This window comes from Callithrix jacchus, chromosome 5 (assembly GCF_049354715.1).
Source record: "Callithrix jacchus isolate 240 chromosome 5, calJac240_pri, whole genome shotgun sequence".
NCBI lineage: Eukaryota > Metazoa > Chordata > Mammalia > Primates > Cebidae > Callithrix > Callithrix jacchus.
This window is the reverse complement of record NC_133506.1, coordinates 108,582,793-108,593,868: the sequence shown is the minus strand read 5'-3', so window position 1 is coordinate 108,593,868 and position 11,076 is coordinate 108,582,793. Positions and strand designations below refer to the sequence as shown.

The window sequence follows — 11,076 nt, the reverse complement described above, 5'->3', positions numbered from 1 at the left end:
AGCTGTGAGTTGTGACCTAATGAGGAATCCCAGGGGTCCCCAGAAGGATCTCAAAAGTAGCTTGGAAAAGGTCTCGCTCTCAAATTTTCTTGCTAGCTTGAGGTGGAAGGCAAGGGTCTGAGAGTGGGGAGGAGAAATGGACACAAAGACAAGGCCTTCCAGCTGCAGAATGAACAGGCCAGCCTCCTCTGGCTAAAAGTGACAGCAGAGATGCACTAACCTGGCATACACGGCCTCCACCATCCTCATTTCCTGCCTGGAGCTCCTGTGATTTGCCCCCACCACAGCCTCACCTGGTTCACCCCATCCCGGCTTGCCCAGGACTGAGAGAGATCCTGGCATGAGGAACTTTCAGTTTTAAAATTAGAACAATCCCAGTTAAACTGGAACGAGTTGGTTACCCAGGATGGTGGTAACCGATTGTATCTCTAAGAGTGACTGCCTATTTTAATGATTAAGGGGTTGCAAAGTCTCCCTGGTACCCTCTGGGTCATCTCAAGCCTCTGACTCCAAGGGCGAAGCCTGGGTATTGGGCAGATGAAGGTGAAGCAACTGAAGGCAGTGGGTCTGTACCCACAGTACTAAGGTGTAGCTGCTCCTAGACCCAGCTCATCTCCCCAGTTCCCAGACCTAACTCCATGGTCCCCGCAGCCACTCAACAGCCACCCACACTGCACGATGCTGCTCAGCCGGTGCCATCTCCCAGAGCGTTCTTCTTCCTGGCCCTCGGTAGCAATGGTATAGAAAAGATAAGACTGAGGATGTGGCAGCTGGGGTTGGTTACCACCAACCTCACTAATGGAACCTTGATCTTCTTTGGCTATTGGGTAACGGAAGTGTCCAGGCCCAGGAGCAGAGTTGTGGCAATTGCTTTCCTCTTTGCTCATAATTGGTTTAGGGTGGGCAAGCAATCCAGGTATGGCCAAAGTAATGTCAATGTCAATGGAAATCTGATGGAGCCAAACTCATCCCTTTTAAAGAGCCTGATCCTGAGATAACTAACCAAGATCCTGTGATGATAGCACTAATCTATTACCATATAAAGGCCCCACCTCCCAACACTGTTACATTTGCAATCAAATTTCAACATGAGAGGCCGGGCACAGTGGCTCACACCTGTAATCCCAGCACTTTGGGAGGCTGAAGTGGGTGGATCACCTGAGGTCAGGAGTTCGAGACCAGCCTGATCAACATGGCAAAACCCTGTCTTTACTAAAAATACAAAAATTAGCTGGGTATGGTGGTGAACGCCTGTAATCCCAGCTATTTGGGAGGCTGAGGCAGGGGAATCTCTTGAATCTGGTAGGCAGAGGCTGCAGTGAGCCAAGATTGTGCCAGTACACTCCATCCTGGGCAACCGAACAAGACTCTGTCTCAAAAAAAAAAAAAAATCAATATGTGTTTTGGAAGGGACATTCAAACCGTAGCAGTACTTACCTTCAAAGGGCCAACCATGGTGCCTGGACTATATTATGTTCTTGATAATGCTAAGCTCTCATATTAGTAATAATATTAATTCTGTCTCCATGGATCAAACATGGAAATCAGTTTCCCTACTTCCTAGTCCCATCTCAGAGGTGTCCCATCATCAGTTACTACAGCTCAGCGAGTTCCACTCACAGAGTCCTAATAAGCTCTGTCATTCCTACTGGCCAGTCTGCAGTCTAAATGGAAAGGAAGTAGAGGTGGAAAGAGGCAGCAAAGGAAAGTGAGATGTGACAGTCTAACAGTGAAGGCAGACAGAAAGACCACACAGACGAGGTTTAGAATACTAAAAACAAAGCAATCTGGGTAGCGTTAGTGCACGGACAAGCAGTCCGACCCCTCTAGGGAGATCCTGTGTTACGTGACATGGTATCAGCTGACCACGTGTTAAGTCTCAAATCATGAGAGCCTGAATCATTCAAAAAAAGGTGAATCTTTTCAACACAATCAGTTTAAGAATAAATTGTGCGAAAAAACGGTATTCAGTGAGCAATATTACCATTACAAACAGGAGACCGGTTCAACTGAAAGTTACAGGGGCCTGACTTAGTACTCGGCTGCCTCCCTTCTTGAGCATGCTGGATAAATGGAATTTCACCAAAACAACATATTGAAGTCTTTTTGCCTCTCAGCAAGGTGTTATTTAGGTAGAAGGAAAGCAATGAAAATGAGGAAAGGAAAGCAGGTGGGTGGGGACTTGGGGTTTGTCCTTCCATTAAAAAAAAATCTTCTACTTGGTGCTTGGCTAGTGCTACCCCTGAGGCTCAGTCAGCCTGGCTCTTCTTGGCGGCACATGGGGCATCGCGGCCCCTGTCCAGCAGCAGGCCCTCCAGCCGCTTGCAGTGCTCCCGGAGCTGTTTCTCACGTGGCAGCAGGAAGGTGAGGACCTTGTTACGTACGATGCCACGGTCCTCCTCCTCCCGGAGCCGCTGCTTCACGCGAGCTGCCTGCTCCTCCTGCTGCACCAGGGCTCCATTCATCTTGCAGAAGGCGTCTTCAAGGTAATGGATGGACTTCAATGCCTCTTTCTTAAAGTCCTCCAGCTCGCGTTGCACCCCGGTCACCTTCTGCTGCAGGATCTCCACGTCGGCTGTTGGTGGGAGGTAGGTGGACCATGACTGGGACAGGGAAAAGTCTCCAGACTGAAGGCCACTCTCTACCATTTTCTTCCCCTGTAGGGTATTCACCGTCATGAGAATGGACCCAGCCTGACAGACGGGTTCCATTGTCTCTCTACTATGTTGGGCAAAGAGAGGGGGCCAAGATACCAACCAGGTCAATAAATAGTTTTGGCTAGAGACATGATCATTCAGAGCAGAGAAACCCTAGAATTGTGACATCAGGGCCCCTTCATCCAACCAGAAAGAAAGCCACAGTTCATTCATTTGCATATGGTAGCCACCTGGGTTGGTTACCTAGAGCTTTATCTGTTTATCTGACCAAGTCGATAAAGTGATCAAGTTATCTGAATCCTCCCGAGATGTGGATTCCTAACTCATCACCCTTCTAGAACCAGAACTAAGGTTCTTCTTTAACCTAAGGAGCAAACCAAGTTCCAGAGCAGGGAAGTAAACTGGCAAGAGCAAGGCAGGCCAGGCCAGGCTCACTGGCTGCGGGACTGGGTGGTCTCCCACACTAGCGAGGGACCTGCATGGTCTTGGACTGGCCTCTGGGCTTTAGTACCTCGCTAGTAAAACAAAGACATTGTAAGAGATGGTACCTAATCCCACTTGGAGCTCTAAAATGCTAAAAAAGTAATCTCTTATTCCAAATCCAGACTCTTACAATGATGCCAGAATTCTAGATAATCTTAGAAATTGTGAGAAATGTACTTAGATGTTGATGTATGGTCCGCAGCAATGACCGATTCCATAGGTACAGAGTAAAAATGGGCTAGTCATATTTATTCAATAAATACTTACTGAGCTCTCATTACACACTGGAATCAGGGAACAAGTGTGAGCAAGAGTGCATGGTCCCCCAGCATCCCTGAATGTCGATAACTATGAGAAAAAACACATAGAAGAGTAGATCTTGTAGTTTTTACCTGATAATGAGAACAAAGGAAAATGCTCCTAGCTAATCTACATTTGGTGGAATCGGGAACAAACCTTCATCTTGCACATCTCAATCTGTTGCCCAGAACCCCCTCCTGGGCTCCAAATCTAAATGTCTCTCCAACAATGGGCCTCCAATTCAAGTCCTCCAAACCTGAATCGGTGATCTTACCAGTTTCTTTTCCGGTGCTGCTGTCGGATTAATGATAGCAACACAGAAGGATACCCACACCAGAGCCCACATAAGACACCTGGTACCGTGAAGCTAATGTTTGTCCCCTCCCAAACTCATGTTGCAATTTAATTGCCATTGTAACAGGATTACGAGGCAGGACCTTTAAGAGATGATTAGGCTGCCCTTTAAGAGATGAATGGATTAATGCTGTTATCTTGGGAGCAGGTTCCTTAAAAATGGATATGGGCCCCTTGTATCTCTCTCTCACCCTCTTTTCCCTTCTACCATGTGGTGTCTTCTGCTGTGGAATGACACAACATGAAGGCCCTTGTAAGATGCCAGCATTTTGATTTTGAACTTCCTTGCCTCCAGAACTGTAAGGAAATACATTTCTGTTCATTATAAATTACCCAACCTCAGATATTTGACTACAGAAGCACACAATAGACTAAGAAACCTAGGATCAACCTAGACCCTTCCATGTCAAAGTGGCTCTAAGTCCTATTCAATCTACCATCGCCAAGCACTGGTAGACTGATAGATCAAACCACCGGGGTCGAAGTTCCAGCTCTACTTACAAGCTATGTACCTTTGGCAGATTACATCATCTCCCTGAGTCTCAATTTTCTTATTCATAAAGTAGAAATACTAATTCAGTGGTGTGCAGTTCTATGGGGAAAAGTAAATAAAACTAATTGATGTTAATAATTGTTGCCAATTTCCATAGTGTAAATATCATGGCCCATTTCAAGCTACCAACATGATGTCACTGGGAAGAGATGCATAAAATCAGCTCTCCTGAGCCTGTGCAAGCCCACTCTAGCCCCACAGGGCCGGTGATGAGGGCAGCTGTCTCCTCCGAGATGCAGATTACCCTCTCTATGGTGCCTTGCAGTAGGCATTGGAGAGGGTATTTTGCAGGGAGGTTCATGGCTAAACTAAGGTGGAATTTTCTGGGGAATTTTGTGGGGTTTTTTAGCATAATAAAGTATCAAGCAATAAGGTGAAATTTTAAATGGCAAGATGAAAAAAGCAGCTTCAATTATTGAGACCGAATGGTGGAGCATTTTTCTAGGAGTCAGGAGATCTGGAGACTGGAATTGCTGTGTGGTGACCCTAGGTCAATCACCTTCCCTCTCAGAACCTATTTCTTCCACCAGATGTGATAAGGCAGGATATGGTTGTTCTGAGGTCTCTGATGTTAAACCTCTCTTGAGGCACTTAAAATCTTCTCCCTCTTTTTGTGACTTAGGGCTTCGTCCTTCCAGGTCCCCGATGGCACAATAAACTCCATGAGTCCAGGGATCATGAGTTTCTCACCCTGTGTACCCTTAAGCATCCTGCCTGGTGCCCTGCACATAACAATACTCAGAGAACCAGATGAAATAGAATTTATTTTCACAGGCACCCCTGGCTTTCCCGCTGACAGGATGACACCTACTGGTCTTAGCAAAAACAGCATTCTCTTGATTCCACTACCTAAGAGCTAGATGGGGACTGAGGAGCTGATAAAAACAGCGTGTGGTCTTGTGGTGTATTTAATTACGGGAATGTGTGCATGTTGGGCACATAATAGGTTCTCAATAAATATCTTTGAATCAGCAAAAGGGCAGTCTCTATCATTCTCTGAGTGCTTTTCTGTTTCTACCTCTCTCTCTCTCTCTCTCTCTCTCTCTCTCTCTCTCTCTCTCTCTTTCTCTCTCATTTTGTGCCTCTTTGTCTCTGCCTCCCACAGGGAATGGTGGCAAAAGTCACATGGAATAGCAATTTTTCCATTTCCCTTGTGCTTTTTAATGGCCTTGTAGTCTGCTTCTCAGAACCAGAGGGGAGGACGGTATTTCCACAAGAGCCCAGCAGAGGCTCGAAGCAAGTGAGTGCTGTCAGCAGAAGGCCTCATAGGGGCCTCCCGAGCCTTCAGGCAGCATCCTCAACAGGGCAACTTGATGTGCACCTTCTGAAGGTTCTTCTCCTAGAATTTCATAATCAAGTACTATGCCTTCTTCACAAAATTTCCTTCCATTTATACTAGGAAAGTAAGAAAGCCAATCACTGTGTCCCCTTAAAGGTATCAAGAAAAAGGAGTTCTAACATCTCTGGGCAAGGCAGCTCTGGGCCTCGAACCCACTGTCAGATGATTTCTCTGTCCTTGGTCTATTTCAGTGGTTCACAGCCTCCTCATGTCTCAGGATGATGGGGGAACAAGAGGGAAACCTTAGCCCCACAGAGATCCCAGTCCTGCCCTTGAGAATCAGATTAAACCTGAATGGGATGGGACTCAGTGGTGGCCATGTTCTAATAGCTCCCAGGTTGGGCTTCACTGGGTCTGAGCACCATTGCTGTGGGACCCTGCTCATGACTTGCCAGTGAAAGCCAGATGGTTTCCCCAGGACCCCACCCTGTTATATGCCTTCATCTGTCTCTGCAAATGAAATGAGCCTTGGTCCTTTTGGGGACTGGGAAAAGGGGCATGACACAGAGGCACTCCTTCTTCACATACCTTTTTTAAAGTGAGGAAGATGCTCAGAAGCTAGAAGCTCCTCACATCCCGTGGGTTAGAACCACATCCCTGGGCCACTTCAAACTACATCACTGACTGGAGGGGTAGGGCTCCTACAGTTGGCTGAGACCAATCACAGGTCCCTTCCTGGGACTGGGGCTGGGTCAGGCCTCCCTGAAACACAAGCCTCTCAATACCAGAACCAAACTGGGGCTCTGTTCTCAAGCAAGAGAGGGAGAGGATGGTCAACCAACTGTGTCTTCCACAAAGAGTAATTACACCTAAAGAAAAGACTCGGTAAAAGAACCATGCAAAATCCTCCAAAATGAACTACTACTGTGAGCTTTTGGGCAGAATGGGAAACAGTCTTCTGGGAGTCTCTTAAAACTGGTCTATCTCTTCCCATCCCCAAGGGAAAAAAATTATGAAGAAAACCCCTAGAACTCAGAGCATCTTCTCCAAACCCCCATGTGATTGGATATTTCTAAAGGAGAGAGGACATCTGTTGACCCTATTTAGCCACTCTTTTCCCAGAATCCCTTGACCCTGTGCCTCCTATGGCCTGGGAAAGGATACTGCAATACAATGAATGTCTTCTCAGATGTGCCCATAAAATATCTTCCATCCATCCTCCCATCCATCCAGCCATCCAACCATCATCTCATTCGTCTACCCATCTACCCAGCAATCCAGCCAGACTTCCATCCATCTATCCACCTGTCCAGCCAGCCAGCGTTCCACCTGTCCACTTATTCATCCATCTATCCATCCATTCCTCCATCCATCTACCATCTATCCAGCTGTCCAGCCAGGCTTCCATCCATCTATCCATCCATCCAGGCTTCCACCTGCCCATTCATCCATCCATCCAACCATCCATCCATCCACTCATTCAATGATAACCATTGAGTACCTACTCTGTGTATACTGAGCCAGGCAACTGAAATTCAAGAGAACAAACAATATGGAAAAGACTCCTGCTCTCAAGCAGGCAGCATTTTGATGGAAGGAAACCAGTAAAGTAAGCAATCAACAAATAAGATGATTTGAGCTGATGCTAAATCTCTGAAGGAATAAGCAGTGGAAGGTGACAGCTTGTCAGGTGGGGGTGGGCTCAGGGAGGGCCTCTGTAGGGGTTAGGGGGTGGGTGGCATTTGGGGAAAGATAGGAAGAAGGAGACCTGGGGATAAAATTCAGGAAGGAAGTGCTAGTAGAAAGGCCTGGGGCAGGAAGGGGCTGGAAGAGCCCAGAGGAGGCCTGTGTGGCTGGCGGGCTGGGAAGCAGGGGGAGGAGGAAAGGAGTGGGGTGCACAGGGCTGGATCACGCGGTGACCTAGCTGGGGGAGGTGGGGTGGTATCCCCACTGTTATGAGGGCTATCCAGGGCTGCTCCAGCTGCGCAGCCTCTGCCTCTGCAGCTGGTATTCCAGTCAGGGGAATGGGGACAAGGCTGGAATGGGGGGTGGGGACCAGGGTCAAGAACAAAACTTGGTGCTGTTCACTATGATTAATTAACCCAGCACCAGAGCCCCGAGGCGCGGTGCTAAAAATACCTGCTCCCTCTGAGATGCGGCAGCTGCCACCCAGCAACTTTTACCCACGCCATTTGTCATAATTTGACACTGTTAAGGAGTGTCCACAGGGCTGTGTGTCTGCAAGAATCGGACTCATCGGCAGCCCCCCAGCCAGCTGGTCCTTGGAAACCATCCATGCCTCTGCCCTACCTTAACTCTCTTCCCATCCCCAGCCCAGCCGATGTGCCTGCCACCTGCCACTGCCTGCCGGTTCGCAGCTCCTCCTGGAACCAAGCGGACCGCCTCCAGAGGTGGGAGCCAAAGCTTCCTCGAGAGCAGGAGGAGCACATCACTGGATGCCATGTTTCACACACTGCAACTCTGCGACTCGGATTAGAGCCATCCATCAGAGGCCCTGCCAGCCCAGGACGGCACTTTAATTAAAATATGTAAAACATCCTGGTGGGAGTGGAGCTGAAGACACAGGAGCAGGCCTTGGACAGAAGCTGGCCCTTCTCCAGCCTTGGAGGGCTAGGACTGTGCCAGGAAGGCCCTCCGAAGCAGTCTGGGGGAGTGGTGATGTCTGATATACACCATCAGCCACTCCACTCAGCATAGAACTTAGCGAGGGCAAGAATATCTGCATGAAAGAAAGCCACACCAGGTCCCCAGGCCAGAACGGTGACCCTAACAGCATGTTGGCAAGGACTTGGCATCACACCGGTCGTCAGTCTTAGGGGTTGGAATGTTCTATTCCCACTCTCCATTTTCTGAAAGGACACATTGTGAAGCTGATACCTGGACATTTATACAAACTACTCAGCAAATCCATTTCCATTTTCCAGACGAATCAACTCCCCAAGTTCACTCTTTGTTCAGACGTTGCTTTCTATGTTGAGAGGAAGAGTGGCAGAGGCTGCATTGTTTAGAGCAGGGATGAGATAACTTTTTTGCAGTTTGCCCAAAATCAGAAAAAAATGTCTAGGCCACTGTTTTCAATCCACCTTTTTAAAAATCATGAGATGCAATATTTAAAAATTGTTTTAAGCCTGCTTTCCATTTTTTTCCCTTATCATCATTAAAGGACTTTGTGATTGTTACTGAAACATCAGAACCTGGGCCGGTATGGTGTGTTGCAGTCTCACTCTGAACATTTGAATACATTGAATACGTCTCACTCTGGCCTGCAGCACATTTTCTGGGCAATGACATAGATTGTGTGGAGTGCTGAGGGATTTGGGATTGGGGAGGCAAATTGGACTCTGAGCTCAGCCAGAGACCAGGGGCAAACAAGAGCCCCATTAGGAGTTCCTGGTTCTTGTAGAGCAAGGGGTTGGGGTACTGTTTGGAAGCCCGTCTCAGTGGGGAAAATAGACATTGCTGCAGGAGGTGATGGGTGCCACTTACTTCTCCCTCCACTCCCAGCCCTCCCAAGGACAGCAGGATGAGGAGAGATGTTCATGGCTTCTAAATCCTGCAGGAAGACAAGCTGCTGCTCCCATCAGCCCGCACCGCTCCAACCAGGGACAACTTCCTCAGGGCAGAGCCAGAGCCACTCTCTGTGTGTTGGGGTGTCAGGCTGAATTATGTGAGCTTAAAAACCAAATCCCCTCCTTCCTGGGTTACTTAACTGTCTGCCTGGTGAGACCAAGAGATTACTGGTGACAGACACCAGGGCCTGCCTGGCTGCTCCAGACAGAGAAGCTTTGATCACCTGGAAAACTCCAGACACCAGGCCTCCTAATGATGAGTAATGAGCTCAAACCATCGGAAAGTTACCTGGCACCATGCACTGGGGACACGCACAGCTTCCACAGAAGCCTGGGCTAGGGAGCCAGTGCACAGTCATCTAGTCTCCTAAGAAAGAGTTTGACCCTGACTCCCACACCTACCCTAGCCCCACCCAGAGTCGTGCCAGCTTGTTGATAAGGCAGGGAAGCTGGGCACTTGTCTTTTCCAAGGGTTGATTTGGGGTCTAGAGGCCAGAATTTATATTCAAGAATACAGCCTCCTCATTTGTTCATTCATTCATTCACTCATTCATATATTCAACACATATTTATTGAATGATTAAGATAAGCCAGGCACAGTGCTGAATGCTTAGGATAGAAGACACTCAAATGAGGCTTCCGTCCCGAGGGAATTTGCAATCTCCTTGGAGATAGCCTGCAAGTCCAGCCTCAGCCTCACAAAACTCTGTGATAAGGAGCCAGACAGACTTGGCTATGGGCTGTTAAGATCACCCAGAGGAGGGGGCTCTAAATTAGAATGTCCCTTCCTTCTGGCAGTGAGGATAGGAGCAGGATGGGATGGAATTCAGATATTCCAGGTCCTTCTAGGCTGGGATCCTAGGCCTAGGTCATCCCTGGCTATTTAAGCCTGTGAGAATTCCCAGTCTCAAGCTGTACCTGCATCACTTCATCTGGGATTTCCTCCTACTCTGATGTCAGCTGGAAACATGTCAACCTTTTGGCTTCATGGAAACTTAAGCCCATTGAGTCTCAAACTTTGACATACATTAGAATCATCTTGGGAGAGTGTTAAGATATCATTTGTAAGTTCTGAGTCCCACTCCCAAGAGATTCTAATTCAGAAGGCCTTGGAAGACTGAAATTAGGTTGATCATCTTTTTTTTTTTAATAGACAGGGTCTCACTACATTACCCAAGTTGGTCTCGAACTCCTAGGCTCAAGGAATTCTCATGCCTTGGCCTCCCAAAGTGATGAGATTACAGGTGTGAGCCACTGCACCTAGCTGATCACCTATCTTGATTTACCCAGAACCAACATGGTTTCCTAAATATGAGACTTTCCATTTTAAAAGTGGGACAGTCCCAGGAAAGCTGGACAGGTTGATCACCCTAACTAGGGTTGACACTGTTAATCCCTTCCCAGTGGCATTCCTTTCTTCCTTGAATTATAGAATCCCAATTTTGATGAGGCAGTTACATGCTTAGGGAAGGTGAGCCTCCACCAAACCCAGGTGGTAAAGCTGGGTGCATTCCATTCCCTGTTGCTATTGATTTACTTAAGGGAGTAGGCCTGGGATTCGCTTCTGTCCAACAAGTTGTAAAAAGAAAACTTATGGAAAGGATAATGTCCCTGAAGTTTAGGAGTGAGACAGGGAGGGAGAAGGAGAGATGTCTGCTCTTTCTTCTGCCTTGGATGCAGCTGTCTGACAACATGATGGTTGGAACTGTGGCAGCCATTTTGCAATCACGAGGAAAATCTGAGGATGAAAATTCAGCTGTGCTAAGGACAATTAGAAAGATAAAAAGAGTGTTCACTGTTTATATCATTGATACTCTAAGCCAACCCTGAAATTATCTACCTTCCATGTAATTGATACCT

General features: G+C 47.7%; 1 protein-coding gene across 2 annotated transcripts; it reads right to left on the bottom strand.

The window, feature by feature from the left end:
- Window positions 1–1,932: 1,932 nt before the first annotated feature.
- On the bottom strand, window positions 1,933–2,811 carry CCDC182 (coiled-coil domain containing 182). Of its 2 annotated transcripts, XM_035303300.3 has the most exons (2): window positions 2,758–2,811; window positions 2,106–2,657 (listed from the first exon to the last, which is right to left on the bottom strand). In XM_035303300.3, exon 2 carries the CDS (start codon window positions 2,646–2,648, stop codon window positions 2,250–2,252), a length of 399 nt encoding a protein of 132 aa, XP_035159191.1. In that variant the 5' UTR covers window positions 2,649–2,657; window positions 2,758–2,811; the 3' UTR covers window positions 2,106–2,249. The 2 variants fall into 2 exon arrangements, with proteins under 2 accessions (XP_008995560.1, XP_035159191.1); XM_008997312.4 differs by having other exon boundaries at window positions 1,933–2,776.
- Between the last annotated feature and the right edge of the window lie 8,265 nt (window positions 2,812–11,076).

Coding starts and splice junctions, on each gene's coding strand:
- CCDC182 (XM_008997312.4), bottom strand. CDS start 2,711: ATGGAACCCGTCTGTCAGGCTGGGTCCATTCTCATGACGGTGAATACC.